The sequence below is a fragment of the Pelophylax lessonae genome (assembly GCF_965119305.1).
Source record: "Pelophylax lessonae genome assembly, chromosome: 5".
In the NCBI taxonomy this organism is placed as follows: domain Eukaryota; kingdom Metazoa; phylum Chordata; class Amphibia; order Anura; family Ranidae; genus Pelophylax; species Pelophylax lessonae.
In genome coordinates, this window is record NC_138772.1 from 560582645 (window position 1) to 560610112 (window position 27468).

A 27468-nucleotide genomic window follows, 5' to 3' on the forward strand; every position below is an offset into this window, starting at 1 on the left:
GGAGATTTGCTCTATTAAGGACTTTATGGATTTTATGCATTTTATACATTTTAATGTTTATGTGCACAATTTATGTTTAGCGCTGCACTATTTTTCCTTTAATTGTCTATTATAGGTATTGTTAGGTTTGACCTATCCTGGTGTACAGCTGCTTCCTTATCCATCTGATCGTAGCGCTGAATAATCCATTTCTTTTAAGTGTTCCTATAGTACTTCTCTTCAGGGCACTCCCCTAGTACCTCCTTTTTCTCTGGGCTAGCTGACACCTGTCCACTGACTCTACACTCTGGAGTGGTCCCCTTCCGGGGCAGACCCCTGGGCAAGTTCCTCTGTGCTCACAACACTGTTTTTCCAGATTCTCCAATGCCCCAACTCCTGTAGTCAGCTTTCCTGGACCTCTGGGTTCAGCCTCACACCATCGGTACACCAGGCCGCCTGCCTGTGACCACCATCAACCGCTGCAGAAGAGGAGGCAGCCGCCACCCTCCTTCTGGGACTTTGCTTCTCGCCAAAGACCTCTACCTCATGTGCCCATGGCTTTTTATACCCTGTCCCATAATGCACCACTCTCTGTGCCAACCCCTGGGACAGTACCAAAAGCCTGTGTGTCATTGGTCAGGTTTCCTCCAGCATCCAACATGCCTCCCCATTGGATCAGCTGGGGACACTCCCTGAGACCAGATGAATCACACACTGGGCACCCTGAGTAGACCTAACTACCAATCATGCTCTCATAGTGCACAAATATTTTGCCTGCTGCTCTTCTGGTAACCAGAGAGAGCCAAAACTAGACTCTCTTGCCTAGCACCTGACTAGGAGGGTGCTACATCAGGTATCAATCAACTGAGTAGTCAAGTCTAGGCAGGGGTTCAGACATGCAGCAATCAAGAGAGTAATAAGGTTCATGCATGGGTCAGGGCAGGCAACAATCAAGAGAGTCGTTTGGTCCAGGTAGGGGTTGAGGGAGGCAGCAATCAAGGTCCATGAAGGGGTCAGCAAAGGCAACAATCAAGAGAGTAGTCAAGGTCTAGGTAGGGGGTTTAGGAAGCAATTAAGAGAGTAATAAGGTCCAGGCAGGGGTCTGGGGGCAGAAAGCAATCAAGAGAGTAGTCAGGTCTAGGCAGCGGTTCAGATAGGCAGCAATAAAGAGAGTAATAAGGTCCATGCCTGGGTCAGGGCAGGCAACAATCAAGAGAGTGGTCAACTCTAGGCCGAGTTTCAGACAGGCAGCAATCAAGAGCATGGTCAAATCCAGGCAAAGGTTGAGGGAGGCAACAATCAAGAGAGTAGTCAGGTCTAGGCAGGGGTCAGGGCAGGCAAAAATTAAGAGAGCAGTCAGGTCCAGGCAAGGATCAAGGCAGGCAGCAATCGAGAGGGTAGTCCATAAAATCCAGGTGAACAATGGTCAGGCAATCTCACAGGTAAGTATTATAGCTTCTTGTAACAAGGGGTAGCTGGTGAGAAGACCTGTCTTGATGCCGACACACCGGACAGGTGGGCGGATATTTGTATGGCTGAGGGTAACAAGTGTGCACCCCGCTACTCTACAGACAGCACCCCATAGGAAGTACAGGTGGATTTTTTATACATCAAAACAAATTAAAAGTGAAAACTCTTCCCCACAAGTTCTGATTGTTTTCTCACGGGAGAAGCGTTTTGGGGGATCATATCAGCAAATGTAACCCCGCCCCTTCACTATCTTCATCTTCTTGCAGGTGTACAATTCCGGGATATTCGTCAATTTGGAGTTTCTGGTGAAACAGACGTCATGCCGCAAACAAGACTGGAGCAAACCGGACTGCAAGGTTGTAAAAAATGCAGTAAGTGTCTAGCAAGCCTGGTGATTGATGAGTTACAGTGCCTTGCGAAAGTATTCGGCCTCCTTGAACTTTGCAACCTTTTGCCACATTTCAGGCTTCAAACATAAAGATATAAAACTGTAATTTTTTGTGAAGAATCAACAACAAGTGGGACACAATCATGAAGTGGAACGAAATTTATTGGATATTTCAAACTTTTTTAACAAATAAAAAACTGAAAAATTGGGCGTGCAAAATTATTCAGCCCCCTTAAGTTAATACTTTGTAGCGCCACCTTTTGCTGTGATTACAGCTGTAAGTCGCTTGGGGTATGTCTCTATCAGTTTTGCACATCGAGAGAATGAAATGTTTGCCCATTCCTCCTTGCAAAACAGCTCGAGCTCAGTGAGGTTGGATGGAGAGCGTTTGTGAACAGCAGTTTTCAGTTCTTTCCACAGATTCTCGATTGGATTCAGGTCTGGACTTTGACTTGGCCATTCTAACACCTGGATATGTTTATTTGTGAACCATTCCATTGTAGATTTTGCTTTATGTTTTGGATCATTGTCTTGCTGGAAGACAAATCTCTGTCCCAGTCTCAGGTCTTTTGCAGACTCCATCAGGTTTTCTTCCAGAATGGTCCTGTATTTGGCTCCATCCATCTTCCCATCAATTTTAACCATCCTCCCTGTCCCTGCTGAAGAAAAGCAGGCCCAAACCATGATGCTGCCACCACCATGTTTCACAGTGGGGGATGGTGTGTTCAGGGTGATGAGCTGTGTTGCTTTTACGCCAAACATAACGCTTTGCATTGTTGCCAAAAAGTTTGATTTTGGTTTCATCTGAGCAGAGCTCCTTCTTCCACATGTTTGGTGTCTCCCAGGTGGCTTGTGGCAAACTTTAAACGACACTTTTTATGGATATCTTTAAGAAATGGCTTTCTTCTTCCCACTCTTCCATAAAGGCCAGATTTGTGCAGTATAGGACTGATTGTTGTCCTATGGACAGAGTCTCCCACCTCAGCTGTAGATCTCTGCAGTTCATCCAGAGTGATCATGGGCCTCTTGGCTGCATCTCTGATCAGTCTTCTCCTTGTATGAGCTGAAAGTTTAGAGGGACGGCCAGGTCTTCGTAGATTTGCAGTGGTCTGATACTCCTTCCATTTCAATATTATCGCTTGCACAGAGCTCCTTGGGATGTTTAAAGCTTGGGAAATCTTTTTGTATCCAAATCCGGCTTTAAACTTCTCCACAACAGTATCTCGGACCTGCCTGGTGTGTTCCTTGTTCTTCATGATGCTCTCTGCGCTTTAACCACTTAAGCCCCGGAAGATTTTACCCCCATTCCGACCAGGGGGTATTTTGTGATTCGGCACTGCGTGACTTTAACGGACAATTGCGCGGTCGTGCGACGCTGTACCTAAACGAATTTGGCGTCCTTTTTTTCCCACAAACAGAGCTTTCTTTTGGTGGTATTTGATCACCTGTGCGATTTTTTGATCACGCGCTATAAACAAAAAAAGAGCGTCAATTTTGCAAAAATAGCAATATTTTTCACATTTTTTTATATGAAATTCCCCCCAAAAAAATGTAAAAATCCAAATTTTTTAACATTTTCGGCCAATTTGTTTTATGCTACCTATGTTTGGTAAAAAAAAATCGCAAAAAGCGTATTTTGATTGGTTTGCGCAAAAGTTATCGCGTTTACTAACAAAGGGAAAGATTTTTGTCATTTTTGCTGTTTTTTTTTTTAACGCGTAATGGCGGCGATCTGCGATTTTTTTTGCAGTACTGCGACATTGCAGCGGACAGATCGGACCCTTGACTGACATTTTTGACACTTTTGGGGTTACCAGTGACATTTCTACAGTAATCAGTGCTATATATATGCACTGTAACTGTAAAAATACACTGGTAGTGAAGGGGTTAACTTTATTTGGGAGGGAGGGGCTGTGTGTGTCCCTAGGGGCGTGCTTTCTACTGTGATTGGCTGTGGCTTGACCTGTAAGGACACTGATCAACGGATCTACATAGTAGATCCATGTGATCAGTGTCTTTACAGCGAGGAGAATGACAGGTGGCTTGTTTACACAAGCTGCCTGACATTCTCCCTCTCCCCCGCCGATCGCCGAGTGGCCGGCGGACATCGGGTCCGCTGGTCACACGCGCGGGGGGGTCCGTGACCACGCGGGAGTGGGAGCGCGCCTCCGGCGGCGCGCGCTCGCTCCCTAGACCCTCACAAGCAAGCAACGTAGCCCTATGTTAGTTTGCCTGTGAGGGGCTGACCGCCGACGTAGATAGTCGTGCGGCGGTCGGCAAGTGGTTAAACGGACCTCTGAGACTATCACAGTGCAGGTGCGTTTATACAGAGACTTGATTACACACAGGTGGATACTATTTATCTGTCAGGGAACCATGAACCAGACGTACAACAACAGATAAGTGAAAATAAGAAGGCTTTATTGAAAATCAAGCTGTAAAGCAAAAGTCCAAACGGATGGCAAAACCGAAGCAGAGTCTTGCGAAGCCAGAGGTCAGGAGCCAGGAGGGTAGTCAGACGAAGCCGGAATCAGGAACCAGCAGGGTAGTCAGACGAAGCCGGAATCAGGAACCAGCAGGGTAGTCAGACGAAGCCAGGATCAGGAACCAGAAGCAGCAGCAGTCTTAGAAGCATGTGAACACAGGAGGACCAAGCAAGGAACTGAAGCCACAGACCTCCTATATATATGAGCTAGGCATCCAGCTCCTCCCAGTGGGAAGGAGGAGCCGCAGAGTGGGAGGCTACAAGAAACCCAGAAACCAAGATGGCCGCCAGCACATGTCAAACGAAGGAGAGCAGCAAGAAGGTAAGACCATGACAGTACCTCCCCCTCAAGGGCCCCTCCTCCGCGGAGTAAAGAACGGTTTCTGAGGGAAGCGTGCGTGGAAGGCACGGAGCAAGGCAGGAGCATGGACATCTGCGGAGGGAACCCAGGAACGCTCCTCTGGACCATAACCACGCCAATGAACCAAAAACTGCACCCGACCGCGGACCAGGCGTGAGTCCAGGATATTGCTCACCTCATACTCCTCACGATTGCCCACTTGGACCGGACGAGGCCGAGGAACCGAGGAAGTGAAACGATTACACACCAGTGGCTTCAACAGGGAGACATGAAACACGTTGGAGATCCGCATGCCAGGAGGAAGCGCAAGGGCATAGGCTACCGGGTTTACCCTGCGAAGCACTCGGAAGGGACCAACAAAGCGAGGCGCCAGCTTGGAAGTGGGCACTCGAAGGTTGAGGTTGCGGGTGGACAACCATACACGGTCTCCGGCCTGGTAGGAAGGAGCAGGCGCTCGTCTGCGATCAGCCTGGAGTCTCTGGCGCTGCGCAGAGGCCTCAAGGGACTTCTGGATCTGTACCCAAGAAGCACGTAGGACGGAAAGGTGATCCTCCACAGCCGGAATATCCTGGGGAGAGAATACCTCCGGTAACACGGCAGGTTGGAACCCATAGTTGGCCATGAAGGGAGACGTCCCAGAGGAAGAGTTCACCGCCGTGTTCCTGGCAAACTCAGCCCAAGGCAGGAGGTCAACCCAATTGTCTTGGTGATCGGAGACATAGCAACGAAGGAATTGCTCCAAGGCCTGATTGGATCGTTCTGCGGCCCCATTGGACTGAGGGTGGTAGGCCAAGGAGAAGGAGAGATGAATCCCCAACTGGGAGCAAAAGGCGCGCCAGAACCTGGACACAAACTGACTCCCCCGATCCGACACAATCTCCTTGGGCAAACCGTGCAACCGGAAAACCTCCCTGGCAAAAATCGTGGCCAACTCCTGTGCAGAGGGTAACTTTTTGAGAGGAACACAGTGGCACATTTTGGAAAACCGATCCACAATCATGAGAATGACCGTATGGCCTCGGGATGCAGGGAGGTCCACAATGAAATCCATCCCCAGGTGTGACCATGGGCTCTCCCCGGTGGCTATGGGTTGCAGAAGGCCCAACGGAAGGTGCCGAGGGGACTTACTCTGGGCACAAACGGAGCATGCCGCTACATATGCGGCAATGTCGGAACGTAGGGAAGGCCACCAGAACAGACGTGAAACAGCCCAGGACAGCTGATTCTTTCCAGGATGCCCCGCGGTCTTGGAGTTATGGTAGGTTCGCAACAACCGAGTGCGCAACTCCTCAGGCACAAAACATCTGCCGTTGGGTCTCCCAGAGGGAGCACCAGATTGAGCCACCAAAATCTGCTCACCCAGGGGAGAGGTCAGGCTGGTGCGAATGGCGGCCAGGATCTGATTCGGAGGTATGACCGAAGTCGGAATTGACTCCTCCCTGGACAGGTCGGAGTACTGCCGTGATAAGGCATCCGCCCTGATGTTCTTGGAACCGGGTAGGTAGGAGACCACGTAATTAAAACGTGACAAGAACAGAGCCCATCTGGCCTGACGTGGTGTCAATCTCTTGGCCTCAGAAAGGTAGGTCAGATTCTTGTGGTCCGTCAGGATGAGGACCGGAACCACCGAACCCTCGAGCAAGTGCCTCCATTCTTTAAGGGCCTGCACGATGGCCAATAACTCCCTGTCACCAATCTGATAGTTGCACTCCGCGGAAGACAGTTTCCGGGAGTAAAACCCACAAGGAAGCAGAGGACCCTCTGGTGTTCTACGCTGAGACAGAAGGGTGCCTACTCCCGTCTCAGACGCGTCCACCTCGAGGACAAAGGGCAACCCAGGGTTGGGATGCGACAGAATCGGAGCCGACACAAAGGCGGACTTTAGAGCCTCAAAAGCTCGGATGGCCTCGAGCGGCCAGACCTGGGAATTACTGCCCTTCCTGGTCAGATCTGTGAGAGGCTTGGCTAGCATGGAAAAGTCCCTGATGAACTTCCGATAATAATTGGCGAAGCCCAAAAAGCGCTGCAGGGAGCGAAGGCCACTGGGCTGGGGCCACTGTAAGACAGCCGAAACCTTCTCAGGATCCATGGAGAACCCCTCAGCGGAAATGATGTAACCTAAGAAGGTTACCTGGGATCGGTGAAATTCGCATTTCTCAAGCTTACCGAACAGCTTGTTCTCTCGTAACCGTTGCAACACTCGTCTGACATCCAGAATGTGGGTCTCCATGGATTCAGAATATACCAAGATGTCATCCAAATAGACCACCACACACTGCTGCAACAGGTCACGGAAAACATCGTTGATGAATTCCTGAAAGACTGCGGGCGCATTGCACAACCCAAAGGGCATAACCAAGGATTCATAATGACCGGTCCTGGTGTTAAACGCGGTCTTCCACTCATCGCCCGCCTTGATCCTTACGAGGTTATATGCCGCCCTCAGGTCGAGTTTGGTAAAGACCGTGGCCCCTTTAAGGCGATCGAACAGCTCGGAAATCAAGGGTATCGGGTAAGCGTTCTTGATCGTGATGCGATTGAGACCCCTGTAATCGATGCAAGGCCTCAACTCACCGCCCCTCTTTTTCACAAAGAAAAATCCAGCCCCTGCCGGGGACGAGGATTTGCGAATGTGTCCGCGTGAAAGCGCCTCCTTCACGTACTCCTCCATGGCCTCATTCTCCGCTACCGACAGTGGATAGACCTTGCCACGAGGAGGAACGGCACCAGGTTGTAACTCGATGGCACAATCGTATGGGCGGTGCGGAGGTAGGGCAACCGCGCGCACCTTATCGAATACATCCCGGTACTCCTCGTATTCAGGAGGCAACAGAGAGTCCGAGGAAGTACACAGCAACTTGACAGGCCCATGGATGCAACTAGCCCCAAACTGTGGTGACCACGAGAGGATCTCGGCCGATCTCCAATCGAAAGTCGGATTATGCTTCTGGAGCCAGGGGTACCCCAAGACCACCGAGTAGTGTGGAGACGAAATAACCTGGAAGCAGACCGACTCTCTGTGAACGGCACCAATGGCTATCCCCACTGGAAGGGTCTCATGAGTCACGTGTGGCGGCAGAAGGGGTCTGCCGTCTATCGCCTCAAGAGCCAGTGGAGAACCTCGGGCCTGCAGAGGAATGGAATTGGCGGCAGCGAACACACTATCAATGAACAAACCACCAGCACCAGAGTCCACCAACGCCTGGGTCGTCACTGAGCCCCCGACCCAGGAGAGGACAACAGTGATCAGTGGTTTGTCAACACGGGAAACCGGGGACGAGGAGACTCCACCCAAGATCTGCCCCCGACAGGATCTCAGGTGCGAGCGTTTCCCGGACGGTTCGGACATGCCAACCGAAAATGCCCACCGAGACCACAGTACATGCATCGGCCCTCGCGTCTCCGGAGTACCCTCTCCCCCTCGGACAGGCGAGCAAAGCCCAGCTGCATGGGTTCATCCCCAGCCAAGTCATCCCCAGGAGGCGTGGGAGGAGAGGGAGGCACGGGTGGGACAGCAAAGGAATGCGCCAATCTGTTAGGAGGCCTCCGCAGACTCTCCTTAAAGGAAGGTCTCTCCCTGAGTCTGGTGTCAATCAAAATCAGGAAAGAAATAAGAGACTCGAGCTCCACTGGTAGGTCCTTAGCTGCAACCTCATCCTTCAAGGCATCCGAGAGACCATGAGAGAAAGCAGCGACCAGAGCCTCATTATTCCAGCCCACCTCTGCTGCCAGGGTACGAAACTCAATGGCGTATTCAGCTACGGATCGTGAACCCTGTCTGATGGACATAAGGAGCTTCGCAGCAGAGGCAGCACGAGCCGGCACATCGAATACCCTCCGAAGAGAAGCAACAAAACCGGAAAACTCGGCAACCACCGGATTGTTGTTCTCCCATAAAGGGCTGGCCCAGGCCAAGGCCTTGTCCGAGAGCAGCGAAATTAAGAAGCCCACCTTTGATCTCTCAGTAGGAAAGGCATGTGGCAGCAACTCGAAATAAATGCCCACCTGGTTAAGGAAACCTCGGCACTGAGTTGGCTCTCCCCCAAAGCGCTGTGGAAGGGGGGCAGAACCGGTCATACCCCGAAACACCGCAGGCGCAACAACAGGTGTCGGGGTAGACTCTGGCGCAACAACCGGAGCGGCAGTAGGAGCGGACCCAGGAGCGACAACCGACCCATCGGCAACGGGAGCGAAATGAGCCGTGCGTTCAAGCAGGATTTGCAACGCCACGGCGAACTAACCCAACAGGTGATCCTGCTGATCAAGTCTGGCAACCAGCATGGGTAGCGAGGATGGCCCTGTACCGTCAAAATTCATGGCTTGGTCCTAATGTCAGGGAACCATGAACCAGACGTACAACAACAGATAAGTGAAAATAAGAAGCTTTATTGAAAATCAAGCTGTAAAGCAAAAGTCCAAACGGATGGCAAAACCGAAGCAGAGTCTTGCGAAGCCAGAGGTCAGGAGCCAGGAGGGTAGTCAGACGAAGCCGGGATCAGGAACCAGCAGGGTAGTCAGACGAAGCCGGAATCAGGAACCAGCAGGGTAGTCAGACGAAGCCAGGATCAGGAACCAGCAGGGTAATCAGACGAAGCCAGGATCAGGAACCAGAAGCAGCAGCAGTCTTAGAAGCATGTGAACACAGGAGGACCAAGCAAGGAACTGAAGCCACAGACCTCCTATATATATGAGCTAGGCATCCAGCTCCTCCCAGTGGGAAGGAGGAGCCGCAGAGTGGAAGGCTACAAGAAACCCAGAAACCAAGATGGCCGCCAGCACATGTCAAACGAAGGAGAGCAGCAAGAAGGTAAGACCATGACATTATCATCATTAGTCATTTAGGTCAACATTGGATCATTCAGAGATCCTCACTGAACTTCTGGAGAGAGTTTGCTGCACTGAAAGTAAAGGGGCTGAATAATTTTGCACGCCCAATTTTTCAGTTTTTTATTTGTTAACAAAGTTTGAAATATCCAATAAATTTTGTTCCACTTCATGATTGTGTCCCACTTGTTGTTGATTCTTCACAAAAAATTGCAGTTTTATATCTTTATGTTTGAAGCCTGAAATGTGGCAAAAGGTCGCAAAGTTCAAGGGGGCCGAATACTTTCGCAAAGCACTGTATATACCTGGGAGAGGTATAGGGGGTGGAGTTCAGGTGCCTCTTTTTCATATTTCTTCAACCTGCACATCATGCATTGCACACTCCACACTGTACATTGTGAAGGAATTACTCCACACTGCTCCACCCTGTACATTGTAAATAAATTACTCAACACTGCCCCACTCTGTAGATTGTGAATGAATTACTCCACACTGCTCCACTCTGTACATTGTGAATGAATTACTCCACAATGCCCCACTCTGTACATTGTGAATGAATTACTCCACACTGCCCCACCCTATACATTGTGGAATGGTTTCTCCACACTGTTCCACTCTGTACATTGTGAATGAATTACTCCACACTGCCCCACCCTGTACATTGTAAATTAATTACTCCACACTGCTCCACCCTGTACATTGTGAATTAATGACTCCACACTTCTCCACTCTGTACATTGTGAATTAATTACTCCACACTGCTCCACCCTGTAAGTTGTGAATGAATTACTCCACACTGCCCCACCCTGTACATTGTGAATGAATTACTCCACACTGCTCCACCCTGTAAGTTGTGAATGAATTACTCCACACTGCTCCACCCTGTACATTGTGAATGAATTACTCCACACTGCTCCACCTTGTACATTGTGAATGAATTACTCCACACTGCTCCACTCTGTACATTGTGAATAAATTACTCCACACTGCTCCACCTTGTACATTGTAAATGAATTATTCCACACTGCCCCACTCTGTAGATTGTGAATGAATTACTCCACACTGCTCCACTCTGTACATTGTGAATGAATTACTCTACACTGCCCCACTCTGTAGATTGTGAATGAATTACTCCACACTGCTCCACTCTGTACATTGTGAATGAATTACTCTACACTGCCCCACTCTGTAGATTGTGAATGAATTACTCCACACTGCTCCACCCTGTACATTGTGAACAAATTACTCCACACTGCTCCACCCTTTACATTGTGAATGAATTACTCCACAATGCCCCACTCTGGACATTGTGAATGAATTACTCCACACTGCCCCACCCTGTACATTGTGAATGAATTACTCCACACTACCCCACCCTGTAAATTGTGAACTAATTACTTCACACTGCTCCACCCGGTACATTCTGAATGGATTGCTGCACACTGCTCCACTCTGTATATTGTGAATGAATTACTCCACAATGCTCCACTCTGTACATTGTGAATAAATTACTGCACACTGCTCCACCCTGTACATTGTGAATGAATTACTCCACACTGCTACACTATCTGACCTCACCTGGTGACATTGTAACGTATAATACTATGTGACTTCCTGGTGATTTTGTGTTCCCATTGTTTTGTCTCCACAGAAGACCTATAACTGCTTTGGGTGTTTGAAGCTTGAATACACCTCTCACTCTATTATATCTCAGTTTGAAGAATGCATGCAGCCTCATAACCTAAATAAGGTAAATTTCAAACTAAAAAATGCTAACCAGCACTTCCTGGTATCAGTACTTCAGTTTCAGAACTTTCACCTCATCCAGCAGGTGGACACTTCTATCTGTTTTATTTAATATCATTATGTTTTTTTCCTTCTACCTTCCATCGGTGACCAAATATTTGTGTAGAACAGCCACAAAAATAAATTCACATGGGGGGGGGGAGAGAGAATGGGAATAATGTCCTTTAAAATGGAGGACAATAGATGGGAAGTAGTAGTCCATAGCAGAAAGAATGCCCTCTTACATTGGTGGTCAGTGGGAAGAATGTCCCTTACATTGGTGGTCAGTGGGAAGAATGCCCCTTACATTGGTGGTCAGTGGGAAGAATGTCCCTTACATTGGGGGTCAGTGGGAAGAATGTTCCTTACATTGGTGGTCAGTGGGAAGAATGCCCCTTACATTGGTGGTCAGTGGGAAGAAGGAGGAGGACACACCCAAGGAGCTCTCTGTGAGAACCAGCCCTTTTCAAGCCTGGGCCTTGCCTGCTAGCTTGGCCCAGGAACAATGCCTGATCCTGGGGGAGGCCCTGGGAGGGATCCCCCTGATGACACGGGGCCTAGTGAGGAGGAGGTGGAGGACCTGTCTGTGAGTCCAGGCCCCGATGAGAATGCAGATGTCTTCAGCCAGAAGGTTATCAATCGTTTTAGGGCGATTGGGAGAGCGGAAGAAAAACTTAAAGTTTTGAAGGCTGAACACAAATCCTTCAAAACCAAGTATTTCCAGGCCTGGAGTAAAAATCGCACAGCCATGAAGCCTGAGTTACAGGAATTGGAGGAAAAGGTAAAGGAACAATCTTTATTATTGGAAAGGCTGAAAGACAGAAGTGGAGCATTTAAAGAAAAGTTTGACAATGAGAGGAGATTTACCAGCCAAGCATCAGCAAGTTCTGTGGATCAGCAGCCTCCGTTAATGGATGACCAGGCTCCATCTGCCTCTGCACCTCTCCCCCCATGCCAGAACTGGGAATCACCAGCGGCAACCAGCCAGGGGGTTGAGAGTGGGCATGGATCCCTGACATTCATCCAGGAGATGGAGTCACCCCTGAAAGCAGACAAGTTTGTCTTTTCTGATGATCCATCAGAAATCCCTGAAGATGGGCAGAGGAGATACAAGCCAGCAAAGCCAGTAATGGTGGAGAAATCCCAGTACACCATGCTGCCTTCCAGCATGTCTGCCCCACCTGCTGTAGTGGATGGTGTCCCAGGTGAGAAGGAACTGCATATTGCAGTTATTGCTGAGGAGAAATCCGGTGCAGACATGCAGGGTAAATCCCTGACAGAATCACCAGATTGTGAAAGAAAGGTGGATGGACCTGCATCTAACACCCCAGGCATAGATTTTTCTGCTCCTGCTGAGACCAGTAGTCCCTCTACAAGCAAAATGGCTGCAAACTTCAAAGAGTTTGCTTCAGCTGAGTTTCCCAGTGTTCCAGGGCTGATTGACCAGCTGATTGCTGGTGGGGGAGGGGATCAACATGGTGCTGCGAGTGGAATGGAAGTAGCAATGGAAATATCCTGCAATGCTTTACCTGCTGCTGTGTTAAAACAGGTTTCTTTTTCTACAACTGAAAACTCTGTCCCAGTGGAAGAGAAGATGACCGCTGAAACTCTTACCAGTGCAGCAGCAACTATGGATTCTGCTGTGAAGACAACAGGAATAATAAATATCCCAGCAAGTATAAAAAATGACATTAATGTTAAAGCAATGAATGTGGTGGGTGGTGGTGAAGGGGTTAGTAATGCTGGGAAAAATAAAAATGACATTTCTCCTCCTGCTCAGCAGAGGAAAGATTCGAATGTACAGATCAATCCCGAATCTGTGCAATCGTTATCTGCTAAGTCTGTGTCAGATAATTTAAAACAAACTGATGGATTTTCTGCTGGGAGGAATGTTGGCAGCTATGCTTCAGCTTTGGGGAGTCGCACCAGGGTGGTGGTGGGAATTCTGTTAATAGTCAAAATTCAGGGAGGTTTGGTGGGTTTGGTGGGGGGCTGGTTAGTGGGTATAGGAGGAGGAATGTGGTTCAGTTGAGGTGGGTGGGGGATGGAACTCCACCAGTAAGGGGGAGGGTGGCTGAGTTGATTTTGGAAATGGAGTTTAAAGCCTGTGATATTTTTTCTTTAATTTGCCCGGTGGAGAGTTATGAATTTGATTTGTCGTTTGTAAAACCTGAGAGTTTGGATCTCTTCTGGGAGAGATATAGGAGGTGCAAGGGCCTTCAGCAGTGGAGTGGTTTGGTGCCAAAGGTGATTTCAAGGCAGCCTCTGATAAAATCAGTGACCATTTTGGTGCGTAACGAATCCATACCAGAGGCTGATTTATTAGTATGGCTACGCCGATATGGCGAGGTTCTCACTCCACTGGTCCTTGTTGAGCATGGGATATGGACAGGGGCCTGGACCGTGTCACTAAAATTGGGGGTGCTGGGCGATGTAGTTCAGCACCTTCCCTGCTCAGCCTTTCTGGGTAGGGATAGGCTGACCATTTTCTACCAGGGTCAGCCTAAGGTGTGTAATAAATGTGGTGATAAAGGCCACTTTGCATCGTCCTGCACCCACAAGAAGTGCTCACTGTGCCAGGATTTAGGCCATTTGGCCAGAGAATGCACCCAGATTCGGTGCAATTTGTGCCAGCAGCTGGGTCATCCATATAGCCAGTGCCCAGAGGCACTGCATAACTAGCCAGGATTGGAGACTGAGCTGCAGAGGCTTGATAAAGAAGATGAAGCAGCTGAAGTTAGGGAGGAAACTGTTGTTGCCCCTCCTGTGTCTGTTGTGTCAGATTCTGTTTCCCCTAGTGATGTGGTCCCTGAGTCTGTCCCTCCTGTGGTTGTTCCTACATCTACTGTGCGTAGATCCTCCAGACTAGCGGAAGCTGCTGGGGGGGCGGGTATAGTGGATCTTCCCCCTCGGCCTACTCCACCTCCAGTCCCTGTCTCTTGACACCGCAAACGCGGCCAAGAGGGTGCAGGGGTGCTGGATGGTGGTAGGGTCGATGGGGTTGAGGGAGGGGTGTCCATGTCCCATGTCTCACCCTCTGTTGTGGAGGATTCGGATGATGAGGGGTGGGAGAGGACAAAGAGGAAGAAAAAGAAGAAGAGGAAAACCAGTAAAGCGGTCATTTCTTCCTTACAGTTAGAGCCAGGAGGGGTTCCTCTTGGCAACACATTTTCGGTTTTATCAGGGGAGGAGTTAGTATCTGATTTATCTACTTCTTTATCATCTATGGATGAGGGGGAGTCACATAGTGTAAAGAGAGCTGTTTCGGGTGATGAGAGTGTGGTGGAGGTTAAGAAACGACTACCCCAATCATCCTGATGGCAGTGCCCGCTCTGATAAAGGTGGCGACCATTAATGTCGCCAGCGTGAAATCTGCAAGAGCTCGTGATATTGCCTTATTTTTGCTCAGTGAGTTTGATGCTGAGATTTTATTTTTGCAAGAGACCTGGCTCAATACTTTGGCCGATGTCCATCTAGCAAAAAGGGAGTGGAGATGCGGTCCCTCCTTTTGGTCTCTTGCGGCTGAGCCTTGCAGCGGAGTTGCGGTTCTTTTTAAAACCGATATGGTAACGTGCCGGCGGATAATTGAGGTAGAAATGGGGAGATGCATGGTCTTAGACGTCTCTGTTAGGGGGCAGGACCTGCGCCTGATCAATATCTATGGACCGCAGTCAAAATGGGACAGGAAATGCCTCTTCACAAAGATCAAGCCCTTCCTTTTTACATCCCAGCAGGTTGTCTTTGGAGGTGACTTTAACACCATAATTAGGCCTGAAGACAGGAGGGTCTCCATAGACAGGCTGGGTTATGATAGCGTTTTTCTTAGAGATATGGTTAGACAAGCAGGCCTGGTAGATGTGCACATTAAGCACTGCCCTGGCAGCACGGGATTCACGTTTCAGAGAGGGAATAGTCAGAGTAGGATAAATAGGTTTTTTTTAAAGGAGAACTCTGCTTTCTCGGCTCCTGAGTTGAGGGCGGTGGAGTTCTCTGACCACTGTATGCTGTCTGTGACTCTGAATGCCTCGGACACTCCACCCAGGGGAAGGGGTACCTGGAAACTGAATTCGGCTCTCCTGGAAGATGTAGAGGTAAGACAATCCTTTGAGGATTTTTTTCAGGCACAGGTTTCTATTCTGGACTTTTGCAGCAGTAAGTCAGAGTGGTGGGAGCTTGTGAAACAAAGGGCGATTGGACTTTTCAAGGCCATAAGTAAGAAGAAGCAGCTTGGTATGTATATTGCCTACCAGCATTTGCGGAGGAAGCTTGATCGTCTTGTCTCGTATGGAGGAGATCCAGGGGAGATCTCGGAGGTAAAGCTTCTTCTTAGGAAGTGTCAATACGACCGGCATGCCTCCTTGGTTCTGGAGAGAGATTATGGGAAATATCACTCGCCTGATCCTTACCAGAACTGTAAGCAAGGCATAGCAGTTAAGACGGTCATAGGTCTGAGGGATAGTACGGGTTCCCTGGTGAAGTCCAGATCAGGGATCCTGGAGATCTTCAGGTCATATTACGCAGACCTTCTGGGAAGAAAGGACCTTAGTCGGGACAGGATGGAAAGCTTTCTGGATTCTACTCCAGGATTGGGAAATGATACATTGCCTTTGATGGATTTGACAGAACCAATTTCAGCGGATGAGGTAGTTCGTGCTATAGAGAAGCTGGCTACCAAAAAGTCGCCTGGGCCAGATGGGTTGACAGCTGAATTTTACAAGTGTTTTAAGTCCATTCTGTCTCCCTTTTTAGCAGAGGTTTATAACAGCTGTTTAGAAGAGGGTTCTCTCCCTCCCTCCATGAGGCAATCCGCTGTGATTCTTCTGTCAAAAGGTAAAGACCCCTCAATAATTGAGAACTGGCGCCCCATCAGTCTTCTCAATGTTGATAGAAAGATCTTGGCGAAGATTCTTTTTTGGCGCTTGTCGTCAGTAGCAGGCGATTTGTTGTCCAATCATCAGCACTGCTCGGTCCAGGGCAGAAGTACCTTTTCAGCAATTTTAGCTGTCCGGGAGGCTTTGGAGCGATGCAGGGCTGCTGGATGGAGAAAGTACTTGCTGGCATTGGATCAGGCGAAGGCTTTTGATCGAGTCAATCATGAGTACCTGTATTTGCTACTTGGTAGATACGGCCTGCAGGGGAGGTTTATTGATTGGCTGAAAACATTATATAAAGGGGCTGAGAGCTTACCACTTGTTAATGGTTGGGTTGGACGGCCTTTTGAGGTTGGCTCTGGTGTGCGCCAGGGGTGTCCTTTGAGCCCCCTGCTATATGTATTCGCAATCGACCCCTTCATAAGAAGGTTAGAGAGTGGATCGTTGTGTGGGGTGCCTTTGGGCATTGCTGGTGTGCCGCCTTTGAAGGTCGTGGCCTATGCCGATGATGTGTCTGTTATTATCTCTGGGATGGAGGAGGCGCAGGAGGTGGTCTCTGTGATAGATCAGTACACTGAGGCTTCTGGCTCTAAAATCAATCATGAAAAGAGTGAAGTTTTCTGGATGGGTGAGGAGGGTGAAAGCTTCGAACTTCCGGATGCCTTCCCAGAGCCCCAGCAGGAAATTAAAGTGTTGGGCATCAAATTTGGTCCTGGTGACTATGGTCATCGAAATTGGGAAAGCAGGTTGTTGAATGCCAATGCCAAGGTGGCAAGCTGGAAGAAATGGAAACTTTCCTTGAGGGAAAGGGTTGACTTGATTAAAACTTACCTGATCCCAATCTTTTTATATGTCAGCTTTGTCTGTATCTTGCCGGAATCTCTCTATGCAAGGGTGTACAGCTGCTTTTTCCAACTGTTATGGGGAAATAGGCTGAACCTGATCAAACGCAATGTAACTTACCTGTCCAGGCGGGAGGGTGGTCTAGGAATGGTCAACCCTATAGTTTTCTTTTCTCTGCTTTTTTTAAAGTATAATCTTGGTAATATGTTAGCAGAGACCCCGCCGGGATGGGTGGGTATTTTTCAATCTTGGTTTAGGCCTTTTCTGCGATGCTGGGAAGATGGCGGGCCAGTGAAAAGTCTGAGAGTCCGACATGGCAAGCTTCCGGCTTATGTTGCCCCGTGTCTGAAAATACTTAGGCAGTGGCAGGTGACAGTGGGGGATATCAAGTCCCTCCCCAGAAAGCTTCTGGAGAAGAGGATTTTGGGCTCTGCTTTCAGTGTGTCGCTGACTTTAAGGGATTGCCCAGGCCCCATAATGAGGGAGGGGTTGCGTTTAATTAACTTAGGAAGAATCCCTTTGAAGTTTAGGGATCAAGCCTGGCTCGCTTTCCATGGAAGGCTCTATGTGAGAGGGAACCTGAAGCATCGCCCTGTGGATGATCGGGATTGTCCTAGAGCGGAGTGTGTTGGTAAAGTGGAGTCTATGGACCACTTTTTGCTCCAGTGTCCCTTTAACATAGAGGTGTATAAAAGGGTGGGGAGGGCTCTAGGCATCCCCTTTCTCTATCGCATGAGTTATGCGGAGTGGGTGTACGGGGCATTCCCGACTCGCTGGGATTTTGATTTGAATACACTTTTTCTAGTTAGTATAGTTGTCCGTTACTTCACGTGGAATGCACGGTGCCAGATTACCCTGCGGAAGAAAGTCCTCCCTGTCGAGGTGGTGGTGTACGATATTCTTGGTGAGGTTGGGAAGATTCGGGGTCTGGAGAAGGGCAGGGAGCCTCGAGCGGTCTGGATAAGGGCGTGGAGGAATATCAGACCTGCTTTTGGTGAACTGTCCATCTCTGGGTGAAAAGCTTTTTTCCTATGCTATTTTTTTCACGCCCTTAGCTTTTGTTAGTTAATATCTTCATTTTTGAAGAAGGGCTGCATGCATAATGGGAGTGGTTTTGTTTCTTGACCTCGCAGGTTTGATGTCTGGTGTGGTGGTGTGAGTCTTATTAAGATTATTTTTCCCGGTAATGATGTGTTTCATGATGTGAGTTTTGTTTTTGCTGTAAAGGCAGTCTTTATTTGAGAGCAGAATTTGCTATGTATTTTTTTTTTCCCCCCTTTTCATGTAAATATGTATATATTTATTTATGTATATTGATTTTATGCTTATTGATTGCAAGACTTTTAATAAACAAAATTGGGAAGAATGTCCCTTACATTGGCAGTCAGTAGGAATAATGCTCCTTACATTGGTGGTCAGTGGGAAGAATGTCCCTTACATTGGTGGTCAGTGGGAAGAATGTCCCTTACATTGGTGGTCAGTGGGAATAATGCTCCTTACATTGGTGGTCAGTAGAAAGAATGTCCCTTACATTGGTGATCAGTGGGAAGAATGTCCCTTACATTGGTGATCAGTGGGAAGAATGTCCCTTACATTGGTGGTCAGTGGGAAGAATGTCCCTTACATTGGTGGTCAGTGGGAAGAATGTCCCTTACATTGGTGATCAGTGGGAAGAATGTCCCTTACATTGGTGGTCAGTGGGAAGAATGCTCCTTACATTGGTGGTCAGTGGGAAGAATGTCCCTTACATTGGTGGTCAGTGGGAAGAATGTCCCTTACATTGGTGGTCAGTGGGAAGAATGTCCCTTACATTGGAGGTCAGTGGGAAGAATGTCCCTTACATTGGAGGTCAGTGGGAAGAATGTCCCTTACATTGGTGGTCAGTGGGAAGAATGTTCCTTACATTGGAGGTCAGTGGGAAGAATGCTCCTTACATTGGTGGTCAGTGGGAAGAATGTCCCTTACATTGGAGGTCAGTGGGAAGAATGTCCCTTACATTGGAGGTCAGTGGGAAGAATGTCCCTTACATTGGAGGTCAGTGGGAAGAATGCTCCTTACATTGGTGGTCAGTGGGAAGAATGCTCCTTACATTGGTGGTCAGTGGGAAGAATGTTCCTTACATTGGTGATCAGTGGGAAGAATGCTCCTTACATTGGTGATCAGTGGGAAGAATGTCCCTTACATTGGTGGTCATTGGAAGAATGTTCCTTACATTGGTGGTCATTGGAAGAATGTTCCTTACATTGGTGATCAGTAGGAAGAATGTTCCTTACATTGGTGATCAGTGGGAAGAATATTCCTTACAACTGTGCTCCATAAAGACATGGGTTGATCAGTTTGGTGTGAAGGAAATCTAGTGTCCTGTACAGAGCTCTGATCTCAACCCTAATGAACACCATGGGAATGAAGTGGATCTCCAAGGGTGAGACAGTTCTTCTCTTCCAACATCAGTCCTCTCCCTGGAGGTTCATGATTAAAGAACTCCACCAATAATGGTAATAGGGTAGGGTCACCCCACTCCAAACAGTTATTGTACATTATATGGCCCAAAGGAAGTGGACCCCCCTACCGATGATGGAGGTGAAGACCCTTTTCTGTTCCAGCATGATGGTGCCCCCTTCCGTGTTGCAAGGTGGAATGTAGCACCTTAATATGTTAGCACATAGGTTGGTGGTTTTGTGTGGTGTGATTTTAATAAAGTCTTTAACGCTATTCTTTCCTGCTTTTATGGTATAATATAGCATTTATGCAGAAAGGACATAGAATTAATCCCTAGATGGTTGGTCCTTAGACTAGAGGCAGAGCTGCTGATAAAGCGGTACAGCTAGCCCCTTTTTTTTCTTTCTTTTACTTGGCCTTGGCAGCACATTCCAAATGCACTATATTGTCAAAAGTATTGGGACGCCTGCCTTTACACGCACATGATCTTTAATGGCATCCCAGTCTTAGTCCGTAGGGTTCAAAATTGAGTTGGCTCCACCCTTTGCAGCTATAACAGCTTCAACTCTTCTGGGAAGGCCGTCCACAAGGTTTAGGAGTGTCTATGGGAATGTTTCACCATTCTTCCAGAAGTGCATTTGTGAGGTCAGGCACTGATGTTGGAGAGAAGGCCTGGCTCGCAGTCTCCACTTTACTTCATCCCAAAGGTGTTCTATCGGATTGGGGTCAGGACTCTGTTCAGGTCAGTCAAGTTCCTCCACCCCAAACTCGCTCATCCATGTCTTTAAGGACCTTGCTTTGTGCACTGGTGCACAGTCATGTTGGAAACGGAAGGGGCCATCCCCAAACTCTTCCCACAAAGTTGGGAGCATGAAATTGGAACTGGAACTAAGAAGTCAAGCCCAACCCCTGAGAAACAGCCCCACACCATAATCCCCCCTCCACCAAATGATTTGGACCAATGCACAAAGCAAGGTCCATAAAGACATGGATGAGTGAGTTTGGGGTGGAGGAACTTGACTGGCCTACACGCATAGGCGTGAACCTGGGGTAATTCATCCCAAAGGTGTTCTATTGGGTTGAGGTCAGGACTCTGTGCAGGCCAGTCAAGTTCCTATTAATGATGGCTGCTCTATTGTCACTGGGAGGAACTATTGTTGCTGAGGAGGTCTATTGCTGCTGGTGGGGGAGGACTATTGTTTCTGGTGGGTCAATTGTTGATGGGAGAGATTAACTGAGGAGGGAGGAGTCTATTGGTGATGGATATTGGGAGATCTATTGTTGTGGGGGGACCTATTGTTGCTTGGGGGTCTATTGTTGCTGGGGGGGTTGCTGTTGCCGGAGAGATCTGTTGTTGCTGAAGGGATCTATTTTTGCTGGGAGAGATCTGTTGTTGCTGGAGGGATCTAGTTTTGCTGGGAGGGATCTGTTGTTGCTGGGGAATATAGACATAGAGGTTCCCCAGTTGTGGGACTTTATAGGCACTTCATACACTTCAACAGATAAATTGATAAAAACAGATATTTATTATGAATTATCAGTAAAAGACAATAAACATGAAATATTTATAATATGGACAACTGAAAATACACCAACTGAAACAATGATGGGACAATCTGGTATCTTCTATCCAACACGTTTCAGAGACTATGTGGCTTCTTCATCAGAGGTAAGAGGTAACCTTGTCCCAGTTGCTGGGAGGGATCTTTTGTTGCTATGGAGATCTATTGTGGTTTAGGGGGTCTACTGTTGCTGGCTGCAAGGGGGCCTATTTTACTGCCTTTAATTAGCAAATTCCATACAAGCTACTTTGCACCAAAAAAGGATACTTGGTTCTGTATTCTCTAGGTTGGAGGTGGAACCAAGGGATGTTGCTCAGAAGTGGGTAGGGGGGTGACTCAGAAAGGGGGGGGGTACCTGCACCTATTCTCTGAGAAAAAAAGCCCTGCATGTGTCAATGTACAATGTCGGGGTGAACAGGATCGGAAGTTTTCGTTTAATTTTGAAAAAGCAGCTGTGTAATGGGATCTCCGCTTCTCTCTTTAGAGACGTCAGACTTGGAGGAATGATCGGTGTAAAGAGGTGGAGAAGAAGGACCCTGTAGAAAAGATTGTGGGGGTGTACAGCTTCCTGAAAACGGAGTGAGGGGGTGAGTGTGACAGAGATCTTGGAGTGATCCAGTAGGATTGGATCTGGTGATAGCCTTCTATGAATGGAAAACTCCAGTCTATGCTCCCAGGTGCTGTAACAAATTATCCATATCAGACCACCAGTGTTTAGAGCACTGACCCCCCATGATAAAGCAAAGTCATGCTGAGAGGGGTGGATGAGGGCACCCTCTGCTGGTCGACTTTTCCTGCTGATCCTCTGGCTTCATTCTGCTTCCTGAATTCCTGCCAATAACCAAGACGATCTACTACCTCCCATCATGCTGCGGCCAATAAAGCTTAAAGTGGTACTAAAGTCCACTTTTTCAGTTGTACCCTCAGGCAAGACTATAATAAAGGGTACCTGTAGATAAATGTGTACCGTTTAGGAGATGTCCACATCTGTAGAAGCCAGTGACATCACTGCCGCATGCGCACTAGGATACTTGGGTAGGAGTAGGGATGATGTGGACAAAGTTGGGGAGGAGGAGGGGTAATATGGACAAGGTTGGATAGGAGGAGGGATGATATGGACAAGGTTGGATAGGAGGAGGGATGATATGGACAAGGTTGGATAGGAGGAGGGATGATATGAACAAGGCTGGGTAGGAAGAGGGATGATATGGACAAGGTTGGATAGGAGGAGGGATGATATGGAGAAGGTTGGGTAGGAGAAGGGATGATATTGACAAGGTTGAGTAGGAGGAGGGATGATACGGACGAGCTTAGGCAGGAGCAGGCAGGAGAAGGGACAATATGGGCAAGGTTGGGTAGGAGGAGGGATGATATGGACAAGGTTGGGGAGGAGGAGGGATAATATAGACAAGGTTGGAGAGGAGAAGGGATGATTTGGACAAGGTTGGGAGGAGGAAGGACAATATGGACAAGGTTTGGTAGGAGGAGGAATGATATGGATCAGATTGGGTAGGAGTAGGGATGATGTGGACAAAGTTGGGGAGGAGGAGGGATAATATGGACGAGGTTGGATAGGAAGAGGGATGATATGGACAAGGTTGGGGAGTAGCAGGTGTAATATGGACAAGGTTGGAGAGGAGGAGGGATGATTTGGACAAGGTTGAGAGGAGGAAGGACAATATGGACAAGGTTTGGTAGGAGAAGGGATGAGATGGGCAAGGTTGGGTAGGAGAAGAAGGATGGATGATACAAAAATGTTAGACAGGAGCAGGAGGAAGGATGATATATATACAAGGTTGGGTAGGAGGAGGGACAATATGGAAAATGTTGGGTAGGCAGAGGGATGATATGGAGAAGGTTGGGTAGGAGGAGGGATGATATGGAGAAGGTTGGGTAGGAGGAGGGATGATATGGAGAAGGTTGGATAGAAGGAGGGATGATATGGAGAAGGTTGGGTAGGAGGAGGGATAAAATGGAGAAGGTTGGGTAGGAGGAGGGATGATACGGACGAGCTTAGGCAGGAGCAGGCAGGAGAAGGGACAATATGGACAAGGTTGGATGATGAGGGATGATACAGACAAGGTTGGTTAGGAGCAGGCAGGAGAAGGGACGATATGGGCAAGGTTGGGTAGGGGGAGGGATGATATGGCAAGGTTGGCTAGGCGGAGGAACGATATGAACAAGGTTGGACAGGAGCAGTAGGTAGGACAATATGGGCTAAAGAAGGGGCATGGTTAGGTTTTAGGATTTGAAACTGGCCCTCATTCTCCGCACTGATTATTTCTCTGTCTTTGTTTTCAGCTTGAGTCTAGACGTTGGATGAGAAGATCCTGAATCCCTGATAGTGGGGAAGACCCCATATACACCGAGTCTGTCCTCCTCCTATAACCCACTGTATCTGTATATAGTATAAGAGCACTTCCATATGAATATTACAGCCATAGTCCTGTAGCAGAGTGTGATGTATGTACAGAAGGGTCACACTATTGTAGGATGGGAAGAAGAGAGGTCAAAATGAGGCCACCAGAGACCCACTAATGTGACAACCCATCTCTGTGTCCATGGAAAACGGTGACACAGAAATCACCTGCAGAAGATGGAATAAATTGACAAGACTTGTAATGTGTCTATTGTATACCTGGGGGGGGGATCACCAACATAGGAATTTTCAGTTTACACTTCACATTGCATACCCGTTGGGCCTTAACCCCTCAGTAGCCATAAAGAGACCCCGTCACCAACTTTAGAAAAAAAGGTTAAAGCACAGAACAATCAGGTATTCTAAATCCCTACTTGCAGTATTTTCCCTTTCTATCAATGATTTTGTATTTTCTGGCAATGTGCCTCTGAACTTGCTAGAAAATCTGACTTTTCCTGGAAGAGTCAATTCCCCCATACAGCCCCCTCCTTCTACGTCATGACCCCCACCTCTTCTGGGAGTGTCCAATTACTGTCTGTGCTGGCCCAGCTACTCTGCCTCTCCCCTCACATCCCTACATAACATTTACTTAGCTGTGGGGGGAGGATTAAAGGGGAATATTGAGTGATAGCTCTGAGGGCTGCTGACATCACATCCAAGATGTTGGCAACCGTTAACAGTCTCAGGACTTTTGGATGTCTACACAAGAGAGATAAATAACCTTTTATTTGTTTGTTTGGTTTTTTGTTTTTGTTTTCTCCCTCTCCTCCTGGGTGACCCCATGAATTGTTTACTTGCTGGTATTATTTTACTTTTAAATGGCATTTAAATATATGTAACATCTAGTCATTGTAATTTTATTATGGTAGAATAATGTATTGCTTGTATTGTTCACCAGTTTGAAAAGCAAAGTGGATCCTGAGGAAGCCCACTCCGGGCGAAACACATCGATCCAATCGCTTTCCACTTTTGCTTGATGCGCTAGGCATTGTAAACACATCGAACAAACCGCTTTCCACTTTTCATTGTAATTTCATTATGGTAGAATAATGTACTGCTTGTATTGTTCACCAGTTATTAACAATACAAAGTTTGAAAACCAAAGTGGATCCTGAGGAAGCCCACTGTGGGCGAAACACGTCGATCCAACCCCCTTCTACTTTAGCTTGATGCTCTAGGCATTGTATTATATGCTTGGAAGTGATCATTATAGGATTTTACAATACATTGAATATTTTAACTATGTCAAATAAACATTACTTTTTTAATATCATTTTTTTAATGTAGTTACACTGTTAGGCGCGCTTAACCCCCCCCCCCCTTAGATGTGGGGATACTCTTCCTTAAAATTTGTCTACTATTTGGGGATTGTCCCTGCCTCTCGAATAAGATCTCCTACCTCATATCGAAATAAATGACATAAATAAAATAAACTATATTACCAAAAGTATTGCAACGCCTGCCTTGAGAGGATCCGGCCCGCCGTCAGTTGTCTATACAGCGGGTGAGAAGTAGTTAAAAAAAACTGCACACAGACCCTTCTAAAGTTCCACCCAAAATATTTAGGGGACTTTTGGAGGGGGTCTGTGTGCTGTTTATCATTTAAAAAACCAGACCGGCAGTGAAATGTCATTTGCCGGCAATTTAAAATGTATCGTTTTTATCTTTCTTTGTAACTTTGTGACTTTTGCTGTAGCAAAAATGAAAAAGAAAATATATTTTGCGTAGACTCCTCCCCAAAATACACATATAACCCTTTGAGTCTGATATGGATTTAAAGGGGGCGCTTCATGCATAAACAAACAAAAAATTAAAATGTTCCCCCTGGAAATTCATCTCAGACCCCAGGATCCCGGATGAGTGCGCAGCCTCTTCCCCTTGAACCATACCAGGTCACATGCCCCTCCAAGGCAAAACACCTTGTCCCCATGTTGATGAGGACAAGGGCCTCATCCCTAAAACTCTAACCCAGTGCTTGTGGGCGTCTGGGGGTGGGGGCCTTTTGGAATCTGGAAGCTCTCTTTAAAAAATAAGGAGACACCCAGATACCGCCCCCTCCTATGTGAATAAGAAAGAGGTACATAGTGCAAAAATGTACCCTAGAACAGGAGTTCCCAAACTGAGGACCGGGACCCACTGGTGGGTCGTGAGCTGCGTTTGAGTGGGTCGTGCAGAGACGGAAATCACTGAGAGCGGGCCCGCTGTGCTGTGTGAGCCTGCGCAAATTACAGAGAGTCAGAGCAGTCAAATCGTGCTGCATTTCCCGCGAGGAGGATGCTTCCATCAGTGAGTATGTATGTGGGCTGTTATGTAGGATATGTTCATGGGGTGAAGAGCCAGCTCCTCGGTACTGCTAGCGGCAGCGGTGGTGGCTAGACTGGCGGCGGGATTCTCTCAGCTATAGACGGCAGCCTTGGTGGCATAGGAGGACCAGGTGGCACGGCGGTGTCAGGAGTTCATGGCAGCTTCTGTGACCCCAGTAGAGGATCTGAAGGAGAAGAGCCAGGACACCAAAACCAGCATAGAGCTCCTGATCATGGAAACTGTGGGTGGGGTGTGCTGGGCCCTGGAGAGGGCAAACAGGGGCTTCAACTTCACTGTGGACCCCTGGGAGAGAAAAGAGGGTGAGTGCCATATAGCCTGCTGATCACTGTCCTGGGGTGGTTGATTTCTGTCCTCTGCCTGCCTTATACTGTCTATGAGGGTTCTGATTACTTACAACTCCGCTTATATGCCACACATGCCACAGGTTTCTGACCCCTCACTTAGAACATCTGGCAAGTGTATTCAATAATAAATTAATAAGTAATAAATTGATATTATGGTGTGGGGTTGTTTTTCAGGGGTTGGGCTTGGCCCCTTAGTTCCCATGAAGGGAACTCTTAAGGCATCAGCATACCAAGACATTTTTGACAATTTTATGCTCCCAACTTTGTGGGAACACTTTGGGGGTGGCCCCTTCCTGTTCCAACATGACTGCACACCAGTGCACAAAGCAAGGTCCATAAAGACATGGATGAGTGAGTTTGGGGTGGAGGAACTTGACCGGCCTGCACAGATTCCTGACCTCAACCCTGAAGAACACCTTTGGGATGAATTAGAGCGGAGACTGCAAGCAGGGGCATCACTAGGGGGCAGAGGGGGCAATGGCCCCCCAACATTATGCTGTGCCCCCCAACAGGATCCCACCTCCTGCTCTGTGATGGCGTGTCAGTAAGCCCAGCTTGTGGGTTCCTGACCCGCCATCCCCGAGCCTTAGTGTGAAGAATGGAGCTGGCACTAGAGGAAGCAGAGCCGATGCTTCCTGTATAGTTCCAGGTCCTATCACAGGTGGAGTGATACAAAAATGTACTCCACCTGTGACAGGAGCAATACCTGAAGCATCAGCTCTGCTCTCTACTGCAGCTGCATGCTTCCTCCAGAGGCGCTCCTGTCACACTCTGTTGGTGTCCCAGAGAAGCCAGCAGTACCCAACCAGCAGTATCCGCCAGCAGTATCAGCCAGCAGTACCAACCAGCAGTACCGGCCAGCAGTACCAGACATTTTGGACAATGTCATGCTCCCAACTTTGTGGGAACAGTTTGCGGATGGCCCCTTGATGTTCCAAAATGACTGCGCACCAGTAAACAAAGCAAGGTCCATAAAGACATGGATGAGCGAGTTTAGGGGGGAGGAACTTTACTGGCCTGTTGATAAATAGTGCAGCGCAATCCTAATGGTAAATTAAGAATAAGAAATAAAATCCAAACAGTTTTCAAGTGTCCATAAGGCAGATAAATGTCCCCAGTGGTATGTGGTCCTAGAACAAACTTCATGCAATTCTGTGTCCACACGGGTGCTCACGCGATCCCACCACCTGTCATCACTGCCGATCACCTTATCATATAGATCCTACAGGGTCAGCCAGCATATCACATCAGGGGTTTGTAAAAACCATCACTCCTCATCCCTTAATAATATGAATGCACCTCCCAATTCACCAAGATAGCAGAAAGCTACAGGCAGATCTTCCACAGACGAAGGAACGAAGGAAAGAGAAATC

General features: G+C 48.0%; 1 protein-coding gene across 1 annotated transcript in view; it reads left to right on the forward strand.

Moving 5' to 3' along the window:
• The window catches only part of LOC309557230 (retinoic acid receptor responder protein 2-like), a 43801-nt gene extending 20212 nt beyond the window's left edge, over positions 1-23589 (forward strand). The window contains exons 3-6 of the mRNA XM_082259897.1: positions 1716-1820; positions 11159-11257; positions 21492-21594; positions 23309-23589. Coding sequence (XP_082116023.1) covers positions 1716-1820; positions 11159-11257; positions 21492-21590 — 303 coding nt within the window. The 3' untranslated portion in view covers positions 21591-21594; positions 23309-23589. The remainder of the gene's footprint in view (positions 1-1715; positions 1821-11158; positions 11258-21491; positions 21595-23308) is intronic.
• The last annotated feature ends 3879 nt before the right edge of the window (positions 23590-27468 follow it).